At 32.3% G+C, this 16554-nt stretch overlaps 3 protein-coding genes across 6 annotated transcripts; 2 read left to right on the top strand and 1 right to left on the bottom strand.

Moving 5' to 3' along the window:
• Positions 1–627: 627 nt before the first annotated feature.
• LOC123710871 (sodium-coupled monocarboxylate transporter 2) lies at positions 628–10726 on the bottom strand. 3 transcript variants are annotated; one of them, XM_045663146.1, is made up of 14 exons: positions 10662–10726; positions 9918–10174; positions 7465–7760; positions 7050–7215; positions 6675–6786; positions 5811–5878; positions 5296–5450; positions 4323–4566; positions 3735–3850; positions 2563–2662; positions 2233–2403; positions 1857–2008; positions 1506–1704; positions 628–1122 (listed from the first exon to the last, which is right to left on the bottom strand). In XM_045663146.1, exons 2-14 carry the CDS (start codon positions 9957–9959, stop codon positions 850–852), a joined length of 2094 nt encoding a protein of 697 aa, XP_045519102.1. In that variant the 5' UTR covers positions 9960–10174; positions 10662–10726; the 3' UTR covers positions 628–849. The 3 variants fall into 3 exon arrangements, with proteins under 3 accessions (XP_045519102.1, XP_045519101.1, XP_045519103.1); XM_045663145.1 differs by lacking the exon at positions 10662–10726 and adding an exon at positions 10273–10493; XM_045663147.1 differs by lacking the exons at positions 2233–2403; positions 10662–10726 and having other exon boundaries at positions 9918–10498.
• LOC123710874 (pollen-specific leucine-rich repeat extensin-like protein 1) lies at positions 3823–13090 on the top strand. Of its 2 annotated transcripts, XM_045663149.1 has the most exons (4): positions 3823–3860; positions 11192–11356; positions 11457–11885; positions 12382–13090. In XM_045663149.1, exons 2-4 carry the CDS (start codon positions 11342–11344, stop codon positions 12469–12471), a joined length of 534 nt encoding a protein of 177 aa, XP_045519105.1. In that variant the 5' UTR covers positions 3823–3860; positions 11192–11341; the 3' UTR covers positions 12472–13090. The 2 variants fall into 2 exon arrangements, with proteins under 2 accessions (XP_045519105.1, XP_045519107.1); XM_045663151.1 differs by lacking the exon at positions 3823–3860 and having other exon boundaries at positions 11355–11365.
• An 840-nt stretch (positions 13091–13930) lies between these two features.
• Positions 13931–16465, top strand: LOC123710873. The gene is made up of 5 exons (XM_045663148.1): positions 13931–14139; positions 14268–14495; positions 15112–15244; positions 15551–15714; positions 16132–16465. Exons 1-5 carry the CDS (start codon positions 14038–14040, stop codon positions 16351–16353), a joined length of 849 nt encoding a protein of 282 aa, XP_045519104.1. The 5' UTR covers positions 13931–14037; the 3' UTR covers positions 16354–16465.
• The last annotated feature ends 89 nt before the right edge of the window (positions 16466–16554 follow it).

Below are 16554 nucleotides of genomic sequence, written 5' to 3'. Positions count from 1 at the left end.
CTTTGCCCCAACTATCACAACTGATAAAAACCAAAATTGTGCTTATAACAAAGTCTAAAATATTAGACAATTGCACTGTTTTATGTGAAAATAGAGTATAGATAAATCCGACATTCAATTTAACTGACTTTTTCTTATCTTGAAATTATGGATCACTTGTATTTATGATGATACAATGGAATCCCTAAAACCTATTTGGAATCTTAAGCATTTTTTAGGAACCAATCATTGTGATTTGGATATATTTACTAGAAAAACAAGTGCCATGGCAGGTCACACAAATTAGAAACCTATAAATAGTTAATATGCATTAAAATGCACAAAAGTTAAAGTATCAATCTCGCTTCAAGGTCATGGTATGCTATTATATGGCTCTTTGGGTGCCTACTTATACAGCTATGTAGGTTTATTATGCTTGACGTATGAGCTACGTGAACAAATTGATTATTTATTATGATTCTCAACGTTGCGATAACATAACAGTAACTCAAATTCGACGATGCAAAACAATTGAATAATATTCCACACATTTTCAAAATCTAAGGTCATTAATAAACTGGTTTGCACTTGTTAGACATTTAATCAATAATGACACGGTAAAATTAGTCTTAACACACACTTTACCGGAATAAGTAAAGTAAGTACATAAGTTTATGGAATATAAATAATTAACAGTGTATTAATTTGGTTATTTTCATTAGGTACATATAATATAACTATTTATATATAATTTAATTTGTAACTTATGGTTTCTTGGAAATAGGTACCCTGGAAGAATATTGCCTTTATTATTTGTTGAATACCTGTACGTTGTATTACTTTACACAGTAATACGCTAATATACTAAACTTAACAAGTAGATGTTCTAGAAAGTTGAGGACTTGATTGTGTGTCCAATTTAAAGCTAGTGCGATGGTTATGGTCACGGCTTTTCTCTGTGTCCAATGCGAGGTTGTCATGTCCTTGCGTAAGGATCTGTGCGTCGCTATAAAAAACACCACCAGCTAATTCCGAGAGGCGCCTGCGCCGTCTCGTGTCCTTGTCATCTGCAATACTTGGCGGCCGCACGCTCGAACTTCGCCGCCTTTCCAACCCCATACGCGTTGGTATCCGTAACGCTTTCTGAATCATAAACAGTTAACCAATTCTTACAATGTAAACAAGTTCACTGAGTGGTGAAATCTCTAACCAAATTCTTTTAGGCAAAGTCCGAAACATTTGTATGTCTAATCGAAGGACATCCGGACAAACATACTATTTACTGTTTTGGAAAATGTAAGAATGTGTAAAAAATTAAATTGAGGCTGATTTAAAAAAGTCTTGTAGTTTTAAATATTGCTAGGGTTTTATATACGCAAATGCCAGAATTTTCGTATGTCGAGTGTTTTCCTAACAATTACTAACATGTTTCACCGGGACCGATGTACAATTTTTTTAAACGTTATGTTTGCTACTTTATAATAATAAATATGTGTCTTAAAGGAAACTGATGCATCATTGCCTACCTTTATTTTTTTCGGCAAGGAGCTTAATAGGGATATGACGGGTGGCGAAATGAGATCAATTGGCACATGGGCGGGATCCGTTACACCTGTTATTACTGATACAACCATTCCAGCTAAGATTGTAGCTACACAACCTAGGCTTGAATACCATAGGTATGAGACTTTGAATAGCCAAAAAACTGCTTCATCTTGGTTTTCGCTGCAAAATATAATTTTATATTACCAATTATATGGTATACAAATAGACCGTACGAAAAATTTTAACTGATTAATTAATTAATTGTTATCATGTGTGAACCACAAATTGTGGCAAAAGTGCCAAATAAGAAACAGTCTATAAACTAATAATACCTTGGGGATATACTTAAGGTAGTCAGATTATAGTAAGCAGGACAGGAATCCGTTGATGTAGGAAGCCGCGGGAGTGGAACCTGCGCTAGTTGTGCACCACCGCCCGCCACAACCACTACGAGTAGCCCAAAAATACTACCTGCCACTGCACCCTGTGAAGAAAATAAAATGTATTCAAAAGATTAAGGTTTTTGCTGCACCCCTGGTACGGGTTTAAAATGAATGGTTTCCTTTAAGTTAGGATCTCACGTAGTCGCATTGCTTTCGCCAAGTGCGCGCGGTGTGGTTTAAGTACAACGTGCACCCAGAGTAAAATAATTATAAGCACAAAATATCAAAATAACGAAAAGGATGCATATAGTTTTAACAAATTTACCGTAGAATTAGCCCACGGGAATAACATTCCTAAGCTAAAGAGACCCAAGGAAACCCCTCCGGCCATGCCGTTGAATGAGAGCGCCAATTGTAGAACTGGCCCAAGTCGTTCCACTATGAAAACCAGAGCAAAGGAGATAGCACCACAAGCCAAGCAGACCCACTTTGCTATCTAAATAATAAACAAAAATTCATAAAAAACTTAGAGTTTGATGTGTATTCTATGTTTTAATAAGATGTTAAAATAATGATTAAAAGACAAAAGTATAAAAAAATATTTAACTAAGGTACCGTTAGTTACTATTGTCTAAGAAGTATTAACGTTTTTTACCATTGCCCCTTTTTCTTCTGGAAGTGTTATTCCTAATAAGCCGTTCGCTAAGTCTTGGCACGCGACTGCAGCCAGAGAGTTTAGGGCTGATGCAACAGTACTGTGGAAATAATAAATATATCTAAAAGTTAAAATGTAGCACTAAATTTGATAGGCCAATATAAATAATAAATGCTCAAGTTCGCTGTCTAATACATCAAATCTTTTTAAATAAAATCGTGTCGGAAGTTTAGCATGTTTAATTTGTAATCAATTACCGTATTCCTCTTTGATTCGCTCATTATTATACGTAACATATTAACAAGTAAGTTATTTATCTTAGGAAATTTAATAATCCGTTATAAGAAGAGCAAGAACTTGAAGCTGTGGAGTACGTCTGCTCCACAGCATATTGCTGAGCCAGGGCCAGATACAACCACTACGCACACACACTTAAAATGTACCTTAATGCTTTTTTTTTCTGCCCATAATTTTTTGGTATTATTTTTTTATTATTATTATTATTTTGTGTATTTCTGTGTGTGTGTTTCGTTATTAATAAATGTTATGTCTATGTCTTATGTCTAATTTTAATAGTTTTAGGTCGGTATTATATTTACAACTACAATCATACCTCTACGACTATTTACAACTACAATCTAATTGAGAGCTGTCAAACGATTTTTCATGAAGGTTGAAATTATTGAAAACCTGGTTTAAACGGATGATTAAAGATAATTATAATTAGTGGAACTGTTTCTTTTATTAAATTTTATTTAGGCTCCTTACATAAAAATATTAACGCTGACATAAAATGGACTTGATTAAGGTTAAATTCGAGAGAGATGTCTCAAATTGAAACCGGAATGCTATCTGGACATTTCTGGTTAGTTCTTAATTTAAGACCTGAATCTGAGTTAGTTATTCGAGAGCTATCATACCCAACGGGTTACGAGTTTTAATTGAGTGTATTATTATGGTGTTTTAAAAACGGTGAAATTTATTTGCAACAATTCTGAGGTTACAAAAGTATTTAATTTGGAGCGTTACCGTTCGTAGGTTATTTGTCAGCGTCCAGGAATGATGCTTTATAATAAACTTTACATAAACGTAATTTATTTAACCTTAAATACATATGTTTATTTTCGATTTAAATATTCTTATAGCATCAGAATGAGCAATAATATATTTACCCAAGACTAGCCGCGAAAATGCCTGCGACGAAGAAGCCAGGAATGCCGGGGTATTTTCCAAATTCCCTCACCACATATAATGGAAGTAATCGATCTGATGCACTGATAACTCCAGCCTAGAAATTGGTAAGTTTGAACTATTGTATACCTACCTATTGCTAATAGCTATAAGATTTAATATTTATGTATTTTTGGTTTCTGACTTAATGAGCTTTGTATGAATTCATAAAAAAATCTTTTAATTATTTTTTTTTGTTTTAAAATGGGATAACGACGTATATATAATAATAATAATAAATCATCTATTTGCAAGAAAGTGGTACATTTAGATCGATCAATTGAAAAATCCATACAATCAGCGATATAAAAATAGGTGCTGCAAATGTCATATTAATATGGATAATCATAACATATAACTGTGAAATCATCTTTAAACCATCATTCTAATATTTTATTTTCGTTTTCCCGGAGACTGATCCTCCGGATTCGATTTGAATAAACCAAAAATGTCTCCAAAGCTAAGTCGTAGTTATTGAGACAGTACCTACATAATATCTGACCTATTATACTAATTTATATTCAACTCACCTGTATTGGATCGCATCCAGCATAATGGGCGGCAAGAACTGCGCCGGTGATGAAATTCACAGAATACACGGCAATCAAGCCAATTGCAGATACCCAAAGAGCGATTCTAGCTTGAGATATGCGCTCAACAGATAAGTATTTTTGTACAGATGCCTGGTTTGCGCAAAACATGCTCACCCAGTACATTGTGCCACCAATAACTACTGACCAAAACGAATGGCGCACCGTGGGATCAGGGTCCATACTAAAATAATAAAGTTTTAATTATATTATTAACCATTTAAATAGGCAATAAACAGAACTTCTCTTGACAGCCTGTTAAGGGAACATAAAATAAAAGAGAAACCCAATAAATTTAAAATACTATAAATTAATATAATAATTCAAAATATTCAGTATTTTTACGCTATTTTGTTTAAGAATGTTTACTTAGTAATATAGTTTTAAAATAATTTTGTTTCGACTTTATTCACGTTCGTCCGTTTCACTAAGATAATTTTTACGATTAAAAACAGCAAACTTTTAGTGTAACAAATTATTTTTCTAATGTTAACTTTTTAATTTTATTCAGTAATGTTTGTTTATATGATGAATGCTTTGCGTTCAAACGGACGCAAGTTTTTATTGGTTATAATCAACAAATCAGCACTGTCTTTGAGTTTCGTTAACATTTAATATTGTTCTAATAAAGATGACTAAGTATAGACAAATTACCGAAAGCTCTAAATATGCCTGACACCTCTCCATACAATATAATGCTGCATATTTACCGAGGTGATAGGGCAAATAGTTTATCGCGGAAGATTGTTGCCTCATCTACTATTAAATCGATGTCGAAATGGATTAGAACGTATTACTTGCAAGGAGAAATTATTTTACAAAAGTGAACGGTGCAACTTTGAGATAATTAATATAGAATATAAGATAATTAAATTAAATTAATTAATAATTATTTCCACTTTGCAATACTCACTCAAATAAGTGTAGTCTATCAGAACGTCTAGAATAATCCCATACTGTGTTAAGTCCGCCCACTTGATTTGCACCTAAAGCCAATATTGTCGCTAATGATGCTAAAAGAACTGCTGATTGAAAAGAGTCTGTCATGATTACTGCTTTCATTCCACCCTGAAAATAAATTAATAAACCACTTTCATAACGGAAGGATGTCAAGTGCCAATAAATTTTTGCGATAGAATTATATCGTCTAAATAGTTTTACATAGATGTTGAAAGTTAAAACAAATGACAATCACCGCGTATTCCTTTTAGGAAGAATTTATAAATAGTCCTACAATTGGCGTATTATTAAATGTTAACGCCCGTAATTCGAGAAAAAATCAAAAATAGTACTGTACCCCTATAACAGTCTCATGATGTTTATTTTAGGTTATATATGAACAATCCCACCATACGTTGGTTTGTTATAATATAAAGTTTAGTAGGTTTTGACCCTATTTCATTCTAGTAGAATAAAGTGATTACTTACTTGGGAAGCGTAAAAAATACAAACTACGTAGACCAGCGATACTGCAACGTAGGTATTTAATCCAGTTACTGAAAAAAAAATGCAACTGCACTAAAGCACTTTACGTATACAATTTTAAACCAATTGAAAAAAATCAGGCATTTTTATCAGTTCCGCGGTAATTCCAAATTCTAATGTATTCATTAAATTTTCGTGCTTTATGGACTATATGAATCATTTAAAATAATAGGAGATATATCATGGATTTTCATTTATTTTGTCCATTCTTTTTAAGGCAATTCATCAGCCTTCCAAACCTTCTAGCGATTGCTGTTCCACGGGAAAAGGATCTAGAGCAATTCTAAATTAAGCATTTAAATTATGTGCATGAGTGAAAAAAATCCTATTCCTAACTAGTCTCAAAACCGAGCCTAAATTACCATAGCAGATTTACAATTTTACTATCCGTTATTGAAAAGGAACTGTTGCGAAATGCTATGAAGTCATATTCACATTACTATAACTGAATTAATTTTACGACCCTATTATTGTGTCATTGTGTGTCGTTGTATTCGCGTTACGTTTGGAATTTCATAATCGGTCGTTATCATAATTTCGATTTTCTTTTGTCGACAGGAATACGCGCTCGGAACGATTATTTAATGTAACCTCTCTCCGAGATTATTTATGTTAACATCTTAGATCATAATAAGATTAAAGAATGCTATTGCTTCAGAAATTTATTTTTAGATCTCGGGATTTTGTGGTTTCTTTTATATTCCATTGCCCAGGGTGAGGGTAAAATCCAAAAGGTTTCTGACACAGGTACGGGAGTAACAGTTCTCAATACGTTTTAGATAATCAATAATAAAATTAAAATCCAACCATCCGAGAGAGCAAGAGCTGGAGCATAAACAGCCACTGCAGTGTACAATATCATTTGAAGCATGTATAATGCGCTTGCATAAACTCGCATAGATTTGCAGAATCGCACCTCCTAAAAACAATACGTAATAAATAAGTAAATACAAGCAATTCCTTCACTTCTTATCCACATACCTACATATGTATTACAGTCGCATGTTTCTTACTTAAACTGATGAACAATTGATATACATTGAAGGAGGATTAGATGTTTATTTTTATCATATGAAGTTCTAAATTCAACGAAATATTTATATTACCAACAATTAAAGCAGTTTTAATGTTGCGAGAAGGTGATCAAAATTTTCTTACTGTTTATTAAAAAGTTACGGTTACCAGGTATTCGTAGCATGATGTCAATCGTAGCCTCATAAAAACAGGTAGATAAAGTTGACTAGAAATGGGAACAACCAGAACAAAAGCAATACAAATCATCCAAAACTGAGCCCCAGCTATGTACATTTCTGCTGGATTGCCCAATAATTCGATAGCAGTTACGAAACTGAAAAATAAGTTAGATTTATTTCGAAGATGTATTAAAAGGATAAAATCATTTATGTATAAAGGCGCATTTTCTTATGTGTGATATACAACACAGGAGCTAAACAGCGGATGCATACATTTATTGAATTACTGCGTAAACCATAGAATTGTGGTCCTAGTATTATCAAAGCTAAATGTTCTGAAATATTAAAAAAAAAAACAAAACACACCATAAACAACGTTAGCTGAATAGAAGCGTAGATCTTACCTAGCCGCTAAACTTAAAGCCATGGGAAAAGTTCCCATCGATGATCCACCTAAAAGAAAATCATCTCCCGTCGTTTGTTTCTCACCACAATAGCCATAAAATACTCCGATTGCACAAGAAACAAATAACATAGCAGCAAGTACCCCATAGTCTTGCCAGTGAAAAAGTTCCGAGAGATCGGTCTCGTTGCCGGAGCTAGTATTGTTTATGGATGTACTGACATTGACGGTTGATGCGGAGGCGGCCGCAAAAATGCATGATGTAGTAGTAAAAATAACCAGCTTATTTAACGTCAGCTGAAACAAAAATCTATTTCTATGATAAATTCATTAAACAAATAATATGGTATTTTTTAGAGTAATCCATTCTACTTGAAGATCAGGGCTATACATATATCAGGATAGTGAATCTTTAGACATAATAGTCCTCACCACAGTTAATGGTTTTACGCGTTTATTAACGTATAATGAACACCCTACAATTGCATTAATAACGGAAGTTAATTGTGCGTAGGTGTCTGTAAAAACGGTTTTGATCAATGAGTTACAAGGAACGGGTGTATAACTTTAATTCTAGCGATTTTCCAATTGCGCTAATTAATAGATTGCTTTAGTTTTTTAAGCCAATTGATTGTTTTATTTATAATATTATATAAGTTATCTGTATTTGCTCGAATCCAACGGAGGAACAAGTTCCGACCCACATCGAAGGCGCACGCTAGGAATTAATGGCATCCTTAAAAAATCTATAGGAGTTTCTTATAGCTTTTGGTGTTAAAGCCACTAAATTACCATGAATCGAAATTAGTGAACCGTATTAACATTCTTTATAATTTTTTATCACCATAACTTGCTTATTAAAGTCAACGTTATGGCTATTATTTCAGCTTCTGCTACGAAGCGTACTCGCGAGAGAGCTGAATTGGAAAAAACCGGTTCAGCGTTCATTAAAACTTCTTTACGGCGGTAAGTTCCGGATAATAATAAACTATATGGGGTTACTGACAGCTCATGGGATTGTTTGCGTGGCTCCATTCATGATACATTCCAAGCAATTAAAAGAAACTTGTCATGCGGAGTTTAGAGAATTCGAGACCATACAAAAAATAAATCAATAGATTTTCCTGTTCCTTCCCGTATATTTACGAAATCAATGTTTTGTTGAATTCAGGAAAAGTAAATACAACTACCAAAAAATGAGACGTGGCTCGTGTGGCTCTAAACGAGTCTCAGTCTATCTAAAACACCAACAACTATCAGTTAAGGCATTTGAATTAAAAGTGTATTAAATTATTTATTTATTAACACGATACATACCTATAATAGTACCTAATAAATACCGGCAACATAATTTATCAGGGAAATAATTAAGTAGACGTAAATATCATTTTATTAACAGTTTCATATTTATATTTTTCTTCTATATATACTAGTAGGGATACGCTGCATAAAAAATATTTAACGTGTGTGATTTTGAATAAAACATATTTGGATTAAAATGTAACCTGAATTGACCAGTTTAACTTTAAAACTTCTTCTTTTGAAACTTTATGAGATTTGGATCGATATATTTATTTTATATTGTACCCAATATAAAATAAAAACATAAATCCAATATTAAAACCAACTTCTGCATTTCGCTCACGTTCGAGATTCTATGAAATTTACAAACAACCAATAAATTTTAAGAAATTTTTAACCGAGAATAAGAACGAAGAAGCCCACGGCTTCATTTATATATTTTTGTAATATTTTATTTCTGTTTATTTATTTAATATTTATGTCTACTATATGGAGTATTGACTATAACGTCAGGCCAAGAAAGCTGCCAACCGGCGCAGGCTTACCTATAAAGGAAAATGCTTAATGATACCGATACGAAAATCTGAGCCAAAAAGGAACACCAAGTGAAAAAGGCCAAGAGAGGTTTGTAACTGGGTGGATGTATAGATATATGTATTGTAAGAAAATATTACAATGCCCCAATCAATAGGAACTTCTTTTTGGAAATTTTATTACTGGAAAGGTGCACTGCCACAGGGATTATGTAGCAAAATAATGTAATTGCTGTTGGCATTTATTACTGGTGGCATTCATATATCTACTGAATCTAATAAAAAAAATTGAAAATAATAAAATAAAATCTAGAAAACATAAATTTACTCATAATATTAACCTTCCATGTCATATAATAATTACTTTATGTGTGTATTAAGTTACGAAATTATGACATAGTAATTGGCACGTAACAACTTTTCGTGAGTGTTTCCAAGAGCGATTTCTTAATTCTCTAAGACGCGGACCATCTAAAAGTGAGTGTAGCTATCAAGTATGAACCGCATACGTAGAGATAGATTTTTAATGCATATACATAATTATTATTCTGATAAACTCATTAGACAATCTAAATCATGCATAAACTATAAAGCTTAAAGATATTAAGTACATTTTTACCTTAAGTAAAGGACAACGCCGCTTGAAATGATCTATTGCCATTCTTGAATATTTTTTATATCAATTTATTTCCATATTACACTTTATCAAAGAAAAAACATACGACTGTAATCGAACTAGTACACGTCCTGACCACACTGTTTAGTTTTGACTGTACTGAACGCCCAACATGCACACCAATAAATGGTAATTAATCCGATGACACAGAACACTTTGTCTCACTCCACATTGTTTATATACAGCTCTTTTCGGGATATCTAAAAAAATCCTTCACTAGTTAGCATATCACTGCACTACATTAATATATCCATTTAACTTAAGAAACATGTAAAATTAAGTGAATTTAGTAATCCACCTTGATCTCATCACGCTCATTCACGATATTATTATTTATTACGGTATTTATCAAAATTTGTTTTTATTTGGTAATATTGTGAAATTTATTTTCAGCTGAAACAATTGTAACGTTAGATCCGTTATTGCGACTTTTTTGCAGTAATCAAGAAACATTATAAAGCCTCATACAATATATACAATAACATCTAAGTTGTGCGTGCTATCAGAAATGATTGGTCAACCGTGGAATCATTCGTCAGTTGCATCGGCATCATGATTTCAGTCTAACCAATTTAAAATGCACAATATGTTTATGTTAAAATAAAAAAAGGGCTGTATGTTTTGATCTGTGGCCATTAATAATCATACACCTACAATTAATACGTGATTAATATAGGTGCTTCTTACCAATCAAACTGTATACTACGATGTAGGTTTGAAATAAATTACGTTAAATATTTTCCCAATTTTGCTTGCTCAAATGGATATTTCCAACTTATTACTGACATTACTTCAAACGCGTCGCGGGGCTTAGGCACGCTTAAATTTTTATTTGTTTTCAACAAAAGGGGCACTTATCGTAAAGTCCATATATCACGGTTATTTAAAATTGTCAGATTGTTTTTGTAGTAATTTATAATATTTTTAAACTTTAACATTATAATAGTACCTATAGGAAACAGGCTCATCTTCATTAATTGTAGGACTTATTAAATGATAGGTAACAATAAAATTGATGGGAGTCACTTTTTCTCAGATCCTATTATGTAATTTGTAGATCTTTAACCAACTGTAATAGTATAATAATAATTATACATTTTTAAATACAATTTCATTTGTAAAACTAAATTTATTAGAATAAATGTTTCGATAAATGAAAGAAATTTCCTGCAAAATACTAATTTCTTTTAAAGTAATACGTGTTGCGATGTTGTCAGCAGGAGGGCTGAACCATAAGGTTGCGCAAGGCATGAGGATCATCGAAAGTGCCCCCACCCTAGGTTAGAGCGGAAACCTCTTAAATACTCTGCTTCATTCTCTCTGCTGGACATAACACTGTCTTGCCTGCGTACTATTTGTGCATCAGGATGTGTCAAAAAATGGTGCGTGGCGTATGTAATCAACGTTGTTATTGTGCTATTTGAGTAGAAACTATTTACATTAATTTATTATTTGTTCTATAATAGTATTTTATTTGTGTAGGTGATGCAAAAAATTATTTTCGCTGCGGTGTTGGTGTGTGCTGTAGCGAGGCCGGAGCCTCCATCGTCGTATGGTCCCCCGGCGACGTCATACGGGGTACCTGCCCCGCAGTACGGTCCCCCTCAACAACCGATTGTTCACAAACATGTCTACGTTCACGTCCCGCCTCCCGATAACGAAGTGCCCAAACCCCAGAAGCAAATATACGTGCCTCCACCACAAAAACACTACAAAATAGTGTTCATCAAAGCACCAACACCGCCAACGCCGACCGCACCAATTATTCCAGTACAGCCTCAGAACGAAGAAAAGACACTCGTATATGTGTTGGTTAAGAAGCCTGAGGATCAACCTGATATTGTGATTCCCACACCTGCCCCGACACAGCCTTCCAAGCCGGAGGTCTATTTCATCAGATATAAGACACAGGTAAGTTTCTTTATTAATCTGATTTTACGTTATAAAATTATTTTTAAATATTAAAGGACTTTTGACAACGTTATTATAAAAATGTGTTCCATTGTGTACATATCCTACAAAACAATTTTGTAAATCTTTTTATAATTATATAAGTATGAGGCCATTTTTTTAGAAAAGGAAAGTATGTTAACCACTAAAATTATTTATTGTTATGAATGGCATTACAACATATATAATGGGTATGGCTTGAATACAAATTACTATGAATAACAATTTAGTATGAATAACAATATATATGATTTAATACGATAAATTCGAGTAACACTTAAATCAAGAAAACTTATGTTAATGTTAAGAGTTATTTTAATAATTTTATGTTCATTAAGTAATTTTTGTTATTTCAATTAAAACAAAATTACATTAATTAATACTTTCAGAAAAATCGCGATTTATCATTTTAGCAATTCATCTGAACTGTGTTTTATTTGTCTTTATTTTATTTCAGAAACAAGACGGTTACCCTGCTGCAGCGCCTCCAGCTTCTCAATACGGTCCACCCGCTTCAGCTCCATCTTCTGAATACGGCGCTCCTTAAAAATATAAAATTGTTTAAATATGCTTTCCTTAGAATACCTTTTAACGTAAGTAGGAAAACAAAAAATATGTACATATATATTTCTATTTTTATATGCTAAGTTTTTTGACCGTGACCGCAAAACGATAAACTGTAGTTAGATTGTGCCATTTTTAAACCCTCTTAGTTTATGTCTCCAAAAATTTAAACTTCGAAAGTTATATTTCTATAGACTATCGAATATCGAAAAAAAATTCTATTTCTTGGCAATCGAAGCTCTCATTACGTAGATAGACATAGCTACATAAACTGTAACACAAATTAACCGATATCGTGTCGTAGTAAATACATAAAAATATTATCTGTGATATCCGAAATAAGGGTACTTAATAAATTAATACACAAGATTTCAAAATTCGACTATTTGACGATTATTTGAAATTTATATTATTTGTATTTATGTATTGGAACTTATCAAATTTAATATTTATATATTGGAAACCTATACCTACACAGATGATCGAGTAAAGCCAATTGCCAGCCAGTTACTTTGATTAGTTCAATGGGTCATGCGGGTACAATCATTAAAGAGAAACATCAAATTCAGCTTGATTGTATTAATTCCATAATGCAAAATATATTTTTTTGTAAATACGCTTTTTTATATCTAATCGTTGATAAAAAAAATAAAATGTTAATGTTAACTGTCCTTTTCTTTTAAAACCTTTATTTAACATTTTATACCCACAAGTGCAGTCCACAGTGATAAATTTTAAAGTAAATATTTCTTAATCACCGTGGATCGGCCATATTGTGTAATACATTGCTAAATGCTTACGAGAGGGTTGTTAGTGTGATGCTAAAAAGGAAAACTTCGTTATGTGTAAGACAATATAGAAACATTGCAATACAATCTATATAAAACCATAGTATGGTGTCCCTTTATAGAATATAATTAATATACATACAGGGTTTCCCTAAACCCAAATTTTGCAACTGATATTTTTATGGCAAATACCTGAAATCTATAGATTGAGATATGTGATACGCAATATTTCGATATTGATAATGTGTGCGTTGCCCATACTCTTCGCTAAGCTATGGGCGTTGCCTCTATAGTCATTACACATCGTCTACATTCGCTCTATATAGATCTATTAAGTGCATAATACACTTCATATTTGTTCATCTAAAAAATAACAATGTATGTAGAGATTATGAACTATCACACGGAATTATGGTTATATCCGGGCTCCATACTTTCACGATACGAGAAGCGACGAGGGCCATTGTATTTTATTTCCGCGTACTAAATTGCGGGTTGTAGCGTTAGTAATGTAACCTTGGAAGAATCGTGACTTATCTGAAAATAACATTTTACGATTGATTTCCAATATGCGTATTTTATGCTGCATTAAAATTATGTCGTATGAGTTTGAAATAAGCGCGAATGTTCTATATTTAAATCATCCAAAATATCCTCAGTTGCTGTTGGCGTTTATTTTGATACTGATCTCGAAGTTATTGGCAGTTTCTTAGGAATAGGTCACTCTTCTAGACGTTGTTTGTATATTTTTAAGTAAAGATATGACGCTTGAGATTGAAACCGATGTTAATGTAGGCCTTGAGCCATGTGTGGCTGCCTGGAATAAAAATCTATATGTCGGAACGGAATGTGGGTCTGTTATTGTAAGTGTTTGCTATTGAAGAGATTTCTTGTGTTGAATCATAATAGTTTATTACGTTAGTATGTCAGATTAAAGCAGTGCTACGTATGCTCAGTAGGTAGTAGCTAAGCTAAGTAGTTCTTATTCTAGGTACTAAATGAGAATCTTCAATTTGAAACGAAATGGACAGCTCATGAAGTACAGATATTTGCTATAGCCATAAGCAAAACTAATGTTTATACAAGTTCTAATGACGGATGTATAAAAGTTTGGACATTAAAAGGTGAAAAAGTAACTGAATTAAGAACCGACGGCGCCGAAATAGGTGCCATGTTTGTATTAGGTGAAGAATTGTATGCAGGAGATGAAGGTGGAAATGTAAGTTTAACTTCTATAAAAGAAGCAATTATAATAACAAAATGATAAAACGCTGAAATTTTAATGTATTTTGTGTAAACTATTTAAATTCTTAATATTATTGTTCTTTAGCGCAAGAAATTTATATAATTCAGCCATTCAAGTGCCTACGGGAAATCATATGTCTGTAAATAATGAAATAGGAGTTCGCGTTTATAACCGATTAAATAAGTTTTATTTAAATGAGAAGTACTCGCTTAAACTAAGGAAAAAATAATGCGTTAACTTAAGAAAGCTTACGGCATTGTTACCTTTAGGATAAAAATATATGTGTGCACAGTCGAAGTATATACTTAATATAATCAAAAACTGTGTTGAGAAATAACACCATTTTATTGGTGAAGGTTCACAGGTTCACAGTGAATTACAAAAGGCTTTTATTGGTAGACAAATTTTTAATGGTTAGAACAGAATGTACACTGGCATACAAAACATAATAGGAATTAGTTACTAAGAAAGTAAACTCGGGATAAATATTTTATATATACGTCTATATACTTTTACATTACGTTTATAGTATTATTTGCTAAAGCTTCTTTTAAGGCGCAAAACGTTCCTAAAGTTTCTTCTTTTACAGATTTTTGTCTACGAGAATAACGCCTTGAAAGCCTTCTACAATGTTTTGGAAGAAGTCAAAGATGTCGTTGTGCAACCTCCATATATGTTTACTGCTCGTGATCTCTATGTAACAATAACTGAAATTAAACCAGGCAAGTATTTTGAATTTAGCTTTCATATCTATTATCATATTATATATAAACTATTACCTATATTAACGTGGAGTATATTTTTTCTAAACCTATAAAATGTTGAAAATCTAAATATTTAAGTGAATGCTGTCATTTATTTACATAAATAAAAATCTAAATAAAATTGCGTAATCGAACAGTAAAAATAAATTACCGTTATAACTGTTAGCAACGTAATATATTCAATAGCGTTTTAATTTCATAAACGAGGAATAGTCTTTAGTGCTTTTGAAGAAGTTATAGAACTTATGAAACTCATTATTTTAGATCAATCAAAGGATCGATTTGTCACTCGCCATGTTATGGAGGGAAGGGCGCCAATGAGGATACTTAACGAATCTCGTTTAGTGGTGATAGGGAGAGGTGGAAATAATTTACAATTACATGAGTTATCTCTTGAATCAAAATTTAAAAAACTGCATGAAGTAAAGGTATTTATTTATTGAAGTTTACAACATCATACATACCTCATATTATATCTACGGTACAACTTCTTATTCAATTTGCTCACAGCAGCCAGAACAAAGGCACGTGTACGCGGGCTACATAACTTAGCTACCACGAACTGACGCCTAATATATTGTTTATAATTTAAAACAAAAAACAACTGCTTTTGTAGTACCTAATGCATATTTACTTACCAACAGCAATTTTCTTTTTATCTTATTAGTAAGGAGTACTAATTTTACTATTACGCATTTACAAACTTTACATACCATACTTATGGTTAATAGCCAAATAATACATATTCATAACTAATGTTAGGATACATATTTTAATTTCAATTAATAAAGTATAAACAGAACCATATAACTTTATCCAGAATTAATCAAGCTTATTGTTATTAGGTAAGTGAGATGATTCTGACAAGTCTTACAACAAGTGGTGACTTTGCTTGGACTGCAGGCTGGGATGGTTTTGTGCGTAGATGGAATGCATCCGGGGAAAGACTTGAAGCTGCGGGAGAAATTAATCTTGGTGGATGTATTAATGCTTTAGTAACATCATCTTTGGATCATGTTTGTGCCATTATAACAGGTGGTCGTGTTCTTATAATAAAATCTATGTAAGTTAATAGATTTTATCAGATTGTACTTAATTCTAATATTAGTTATTTAAAATTGCATTTTATTTATAAAACAATGTTAAACTATATCAATAGATGTAGCTAGAGCTGATATATTATTTTGCTTTAGTATATATTATATTCTTCTATTAAGAATTCAATAAAGATATTTTCTATTAAGACTTTTTTTTATTTGTTTTTATAT

The sequence above is a fragment of the Pieris brassicae genome, chromosome 6 (assembly GCF_905147105.1).
Source record: "Pieris brassicae chromosome 6, ilPieBrab1.1, whole genome shotgun sequence".
Taxonomy (NCBI): domain Eukaryota; kingdom Metazoa; phylum Arthropoda; class Insecta; order Lepidoptera; family Pieridae; genus Pieris; species Pieris brassicae.
This window is presented reverse-complemented; position numbering and strand designations above follow the sequence as displayed.

Coding starts and splice junctions, on each gene's coding strand:
- LOC123710874 (XM_045663149.1), top strand. Junction 11,886..12,381: donor TCATCAGATATAAGACACAG/GTAAGTTTCTTT, acceptor ATTTTATTTCAG/AAACAAGACGGTTACCCTGC.
- LOC123710871 (XM_045663146.1), bottom strand. CDS start 9,959: ATGGCAATAGATCATTTCAAGCGGCGTTGTCCTTTACTTAAG. Junction 6,787..7,049: donor CATCATGCTACGAATACCTG/GTAACCGTAACT, acceptor TATTGTTTTTAG/GAGGTGCGATTCTGCAAATC. Junction 4,567..5,295: donor GATAGACTACACTTATTTGA/GTGAGTATTGCA, acceptor TTATTATTTTAG/TATGGACCCTGATCCCACGG.
- LOC123710873 (XM_045663148.1), top strand. CDS start 14,038: ATGACGCTTGAGATTGAAACCGATGTTAATGTAGGCCTTGAGCCATGT. Junction 14,140..14,267: donor CGGAATGTGGGTCTGTTATT/GTAAGTGTTTGC, acceptor TTCTTATTCTAG/GTACTAAATGAGAATCTTCA. Junction 15,715..16,131: donor AAAAACTGCATGAAGTAAAG/GTATTTATTTAT, acceptor TATTGTTATTAG/GTAAGTGAGATGATTCTGAC.